Raw genomic sequence first — 6,867 nt, 5'->3', positions numbered from 1 at the left:
TGGGGAGCCGAGTCTTGAGTTTTGTTACATGTGTTTTGAAACTATTGGAATATTAACTCCTTAGCTTGTTCTCTCTTGTGCTGTCTGCTTTATCGCTTCGTGAGCGTTACGTTTTTTTAATTTAACGGTTTTGCTTTACCCCTTTCTTCAAAAGCTCCTAATTATAAACATTTTTCATTCAACTATATATATATGTTTTATTTTTAGAGGTTGTAGCATCTCGCCACCTCTGCTTTATATCTTAGGTGTAAAGTTTTGTATAGTAGAATGTTACACTTATCTTATTTACAGTGTAAACAAAATAAGAGATTCAATATATTTTAGTTAAAATATTATAAATTATTTATTTAAATAAATAAAATATTTATTTTATTTCTTTAAAAAAATTCCTGAAAATCTTCGTTGGTTAACTGGCCAATTCTATATAGTCATTCTGCAAGGGGTGCTCATATGTACTCCTCTTTACAGATTTTCCTGTTTATGACCCCACCTCTGATATCAGTGTTTAATATGCATTATTCATGATACCTGCATGTGCCGGGTCAATTACAAATTTCTACGTGGAATCTTTCTCGGTTTCTTCCTTATATGCGATGACAAAACACCTTTATTTTTGTAAATGATTGATACAATAATCCTAAGCTAAGCTATTTTTTAACTTTATTTACTGAAAATACAAAAAATAGAGTATTCCCTGTCATTATGAAATAATAACTACTTGCTAATCCTAACTGCTTCATTTTATTTATTGACACAAACAAAAAATTAAACACTTTTATTAGTTATCCAAGTACAAATTTATACGTTATTCTATATTATCATAAAGAGTTTAATTGAAGAATTAATTTTTTCAGTTAATATTAATTAATTTTAAAAAAAATATTTTTTTAATTATAAATTTTCAATCCTAAAATCTAAAATCTAAATTCTAAAATCTAAATCTTAAAAAAATAAAAACTCTTGCAATTTAAAAACATTGACTAATATTCATTAATTAAAATTTTATTTTTATATTTATTCTATAACAAAGCTACATATCATAGAAGTTTAAACGGTTAAATACAAGTATACATATATAATATTGAAATCTAAATTTTTTAGTCAGACACAAAAATGATTAAGATTCTGAAAATAATAATCGATAAAATTAGAGGTTTAAAGATTCAACAAAAATTTAAATATAGATAAATAATATATAATAAAATAATATATTTATGTATAAATATATAATATTTTTAAAATATTAACATTTTATAATTTACTATTTTAAATCAATTTACTGCTAAAAATTGCACACGTTTTTTTTATTTTTATTTTTTATTGGCCTATGAATAATTCTATATATAAGTAACTTTTTCATGAATTAATACGTAATTTTCAACTTATATCTGACTAGGCATAATTAGATGCGTAAGAATAAGTGAATAACTATTGAATTGAATGAAAAAACATCTGTAAATAATTAAAAGCAAAAAAAGTCACCAATTGAAAGGTACAAAGAAAAAAGAAAAAGAAAAAAAAAAATGGTCCTTGGTGCGTTGTATATGTTCTCTTAATTTTCCTCCATCATTTCCTCACCGACGCTACTAGTATAAATATCTTTGTCTCCTCTTCTCTGCGCTTGCTGTGGCAAACTATATTTTCACATCTTATTAATATCAATTGCTTTCAATTCAATCATCTCTGGAGATTAGTGTTTTTAGTCATCGATCAAACCAAATCAGCAAGCAAACATGAAGAAAGCTCCACCATACATTTCCTTCTTCCTATTACTCTTATTTGCCTTTTGCTTTTACTCTTCGGCTTTTGGACAGGCTTTGTCACAAGATGAAGGTAATTAAGCCCATAAATTCTCGCCAAGTAATATTAAAGAAGCAGTTTTTTTCGGTTAATATTAATTAATTCTTTTAAATTATTTTACCCACCTTAAATTTTAGATCACAAATCATACGTTTGTATTAATTTTAGACTCTAAATTATAAACACTAAATTCTAAAATTAGCTACTACTGTTGATTAGTTAAAAGTTGAGTTTCGATATCATGGTTTTATATATCCATCTCTCAATCGTGATTCTTTTTTAACGTATTATATGTAAAGATCTCAATCTTTTTATATATATAGTTTTTTCACACAACAAGTTAAAAATGTAGATATTAAGATTTTGTATGATTAAAGGATATATTTTAACTATGCACGATTTTATATATTAATATTAAGTTTTAAAATTTTTGGGATCAATTTCAATGTTTATTCTTAATATTATTAATAAATTACATTCTATGTTAATTACTTGTTTGGTTGTACTGCATCATATATATGATATGAATGTATATAGTGGAAGCTCTGAAAGATATAGCTAAGACACTTGGGAGGGAGAATTTGTTTTCTGGATGCAATAGTAGTGAACAACTACAAAACATGAGTTCGTGCATGATGTTGAAGAGTAATCAAACTACTGCTGTCATATGCAATTGCTCCTATGCTGATTCCACTCTCTGCCATGTCACTAGCTTGTAGGACTTCTCTTTATATATCTCTCACTCCATCCTTCTTATCCCTAATTAATTACTCTTTTTGAACAAAAATACTCAAACAACAAAAAAAATTTTAAATTTAAGAAATTACTTATTGCCTAAGAAGCACGGACACACCAAATTACTGCCGTGTCCACGTGTCGGACACGCGGTGGACACGGACACGCGGTGGACACGTGTCCGACACACCTGAGCACGTGTCGCAAAAAAAAAATTTTTTTTTTTACTCGGACACGCCATGACACGGCACTGGACACACGAGGACACGGCACTGGACACACGAGGACCCGGCATTGGACACGCCAGGACACGATTGGCATGTAAAAATTGTAGAAATTTTTTTAAAAAAAAATTACCTTTAACCCAAAAAAATCTTGGACCCCATAAGCACAAGGAGTCTCTCACACATTTTAAATAACTCATAAAAAAACAACCCTCATTTTTTACACGACCCTTCACCTTCAGAGCATAGCAAAAGTCACCCTCCTCCACGCACCGTCCTCTGCACGCAAGTCCTCTGCGCGCCGGTCCTCTGCACGCAAGTCCTCTGCAGGCCGGTCTTCTGTGCATTGCTCCTCCGGCGATGCTCCTCTGCAAGTCGCTCCACTGCACGCCGCTCCTTCTACCTCTGTGCGCTCATCTCCCTATGTTCTCATCTTCTTTGCTTCGTGCTTTTCTCCTCTCTGCTTTGCTCCTCTTCACCGGTGGCACTCTTTTGCCACAATAGTTGTTGCAAATCGTTGCTTGCAGCAACTTAGCAACTTAGGGGTTGAGGTAATTTCTTTTGAACTTTTATTTTATCGTTAGAATGTTAGCTCACTAAGTCTATACTCCATAGTTACTAGTTACTACAAATAGTTACTTGTTATCTGCATTATTGATTTTTTTTATTAAATTATTTAGGAATGATGAGTTCTCTTGGGGTTACTGGAACTGAAAAAAATGAAGACTCTGCGGATAAGCCTTTATGGAAATTTGTTGTGAAAAAAATAAGGTTGAAGGGGGAGGTAATTTTGAGTTTGAATGCAAGTATTGTGAAGTTGCATTTAGAGGCTCTTATACTAGGGTGAGAGCACATCTCTTGAAAATTCCAGGAAAGGGAATAAGGGTCTGTCAAAAAATCACTGCAGTGAAGCTTCAAGAATTGAGAAAATTAGATAATGAAGCTACATTGTTGAGTGAAAGTGCAAAGCCCAAATCTATTCCTCTTCCACCCTCTAATGATGAAGGTAGTTCGAAAAAGAGAAAGGGTCCAGGAACAATAGATCACTCATTCAATATGAAAGATAGAGATACTTTAGATTTAGAAATTGCTAGAATGTTTTACTCTTCTGGATTACCATTTCATCTAGCAAGGAACCCTCACTTTATCAAAGCTTTCTCTTTTGCTTCTAACAAAAATCTAGATGGTTATATTCCCCCGGGCTATAACAAGTTAAGGACAACTTTGCTTGAGAGAGAAAGGGAGCATGTGAAAAGGATGTTGGAGCCAATAAAAAATTCATGGAGTCAAAAAGGAGTAAGCATTGTAAGTGATGGGTGGAGTGATCCGCAAAGAAGGCCTCTTCTTAATTTTATGGCTGTGACTGAAAGTGGACCTATGTTTTTGAAAGCCATAGATTGTTCGGATGAGATCAAAGACAAAGATTTTATTGCAAGCAAAATGAGAGAAGTGATTATGGAAGTTGGTGTCTCAAATGTTGTGCAAATTGTGACGGACAATGCACCTGTGTGTAAGGCTGCTGGATTATTGATTGAGGCTGAGTTTCCTACTATATATTGGACTCCTTGTGTTGTCCATACACTTAATCTTGCCTTGAAGAATATTTGTGCAGCCAAGAACACCGAGAGGAATAATATTGTTTATCAAGAATGTTGTTGGATTACACAAGTTGCTGAAGATGCTATTTTCATTAAAAATTTCATTGTGAATCAGAGGTTATCGATTTTTAATGAATTTGTATCATTGAAACTACTTAATATTGCTCCTACACGATTTGCCTCTACCATTGTGATGCTCAAGAGGTTCAAATTAATAAAGTTTAGACTCAAAGAGATGGTGATTAGTGAGAAGTGGTCCTCCTACAAGGAAGATGATGTGGGGAAGGCTGAATTTGTTAAAGAGAAGATTTTGAGTGATAATTGGTGGCAAAAGGTGGATTACATCCTTTCTTTTACTGAGCCTATTTATGATGTTTTAAGAAGCACTGATACGGATACTCCTAGTCTCCATTTAGTGTATGAAATGTGGGATTCAATGATTGAAAAGGTGAAAAAGGTCATATATCACTATGAGAGAAAGGATGAAAGTGAGGAATCAACATTTTTCAATGTTGTGAACTCAATATTAATTGAGCGTTGGACAAAAAGTAGTACACCTCTTCATTGTTTTGCACATTCCTTGAATCCAAGGTAATATTGAAACTTTTTTACAATTTTTTTCGTTTAAATAGATTTGCTTAAACCATGTATAATTTTATTCCTTAAAAATTATATAGGTATTATAGTCATCAATGGCTAAGACAAGACTCTAGACGTGTTCCTCCTCATCAAGATGTGGAACTTACTAATGAGAGAGTGAAGTGCTTGAAAAGATATTTCCCTGATGCTAAAGATAGGAGAAAAGTGAACTTAGAGTTTGCTAATTTTTCAGGTGGTAGAGAGGGGTTTGATGATTGTGACTCTTTGAATGATAGAGGTGTGCTAGATGCAAAATTTTGGTGGCTAGTTCATGGTGTTCATGCTCCAACTCTTCAAAAGATTGCTCTCAAACTACTTGGACAACCATTTTCATCTTCTTGTTGTGAGAGAAATTGGAGCACTTACTCTTTTATTCATTCTCTCAAAAGAAATAAGATAAAACCCAAACGAGCTGAGAATTTAGTGTTTGTGCATACCAATCTTCGTCTCATGTCAAGGAAAGCTCCCCAATACAAGAAAGGAGAAACAATGATGTGGGATATTGCGGGAGATGATTTTTCACCAATTGATGAAGATAATGGGGTCCTAGAAATTGCTAGTCTTTCTCTTGATGAACCGGAGTTGGAAGCTGTTCTTTTTGTCAATGAAGAAAATGAAGTTACTTTTTAGATGATCACTGTAGTTAGCTTTTTTTGGATATATCATTAGAATTGATGCCCCATATTTTTTTGGAAAGGATATGGAAATAGGAAGTAGTGAAGTTCAAAAGATAGTTAAAGAATACTCCATGTGTTTTTTTTTGAGGGGTTAGGAAGTGATTATAAGTTCAATTGTAAATTTTGACTTCATATTATATATATGATATATATTATGACTTTTGATTTTTTTTCTTAAAATTTAATATATATATGCCGTGTCCGTGTCCGGTAAAATTTTAATTTTGGTGTGTCTCCGTGTCCGTGTCCGTGTCGTGTCCCGTGTCCGTGTCCGTGTCTGTGCTTCTTAGCTTATTGCAAAGGTTTAGCTTATTGGATAAAAATTATGTAAATAATTATGTATTTCACACAATATAAAAATTTTGTTTAAATAATTATATTTGGCTTTTTTTACATAATATAAATAAATTTATTTTGATTTTACTTTCGAATTACGTTTCAGGTGTAGTCCTGTTTTAATCTTTAAGGTTTAAAATGTCCTATTTAAATCCAAAAAAGTTTTATTTAACTTCAATGTAGTCCCATTGTGAAGTCAAAGTTAAATAATTAATAAAATATCCTACGTGACAGCAGTATAAGAATAAGATCGATAATCTAAAGAACAAGTACAAGATCTAGAAGTACAAAATCAACAATAGATGCATCAATATATTTATTTATCATTTTTCATTAGTTCTATAGAAAATATAAAAAATATTTCATTTAAATTGTAAGGAGAATGATAAATAAATTTATTGATATATCTATTGTTGATTTTATATCACTGGGGTTTGTACTTATTTTTCATATTATCGACTTTATTGTTATACTATGCAGAATATCCTGTTAATTGTTTAATTTTAATTTTACGGTGAGACTATATTAAAATTAAATAAATTTATTTTAAATTTAAATAAGACATTTTAAACTTAAAGGTAGATCAAAATAAAATTATGTCCAAACATAAGGACGAGTACTTTACTACCCTTAGCTTTGAATTAATACTAGCCAACTCTGCTATTTTACTAAAATGTTTGGCACATTAGCATTGTCTTTTTAGTTTGACAAAATTAGAGTCCGTTAAGATAATAGTAGAAAATAATATATTAACTTAACATAAACAACAGAAAATGATCACAAATGGCTATAATAACAATTGAAATAAGTAACCAAGTTCATGAAATAACTTTTTGGGGAAAAAAAAAAATACTTGCG

At 31.4% G+C, this 6,867-nt stretch overlaps 1 protein-coding gene across 1 annotated transcript; it reads left to right on the top strand.

Annotated features, from left to right (window-relative positions):
* Positions 1 to 3,815: 3,815 nt before the first annotated feature.
* Positions 3,816 to 5,626, top strand: LOC127740577 (uncharacterized). The gene is made up of 2 exons (XM_052251648.1): positions 3,816 to 4,948; positions 5,035 to 5,626. Exons 1-2 carry the CDS (start codon positions 3,816 to 3,818, stop codon positions 5,624 to 5,626), a joined length of 1,725 nt encoding a protein of 574 aa, XP_052107608.1.
* Positions 5,627 to 6,867: the final 1,241 nt, after the last annotated feature.

This window comes from Arachis duranensis, chromosome 7 (assembly GCF_000817695.3).
Source record: "Arachis duranensis cultivar V14167 chromosome 7, aradu.V14167.gnm2.J7QH, whole genome shotgun sequence".
Taxonomy (NCBI): domain Eukaryota; kingdom Viridiplantae; phylum Streptophyta; class Magnoliopsida; order Fabales; family Fabaceae; genus Arachis; species Arachis duranensis.
Note: the sequence above shows the minus strand (reverse complement) of the source record. Positions and strands in the feature narration are given on the sequence as shown.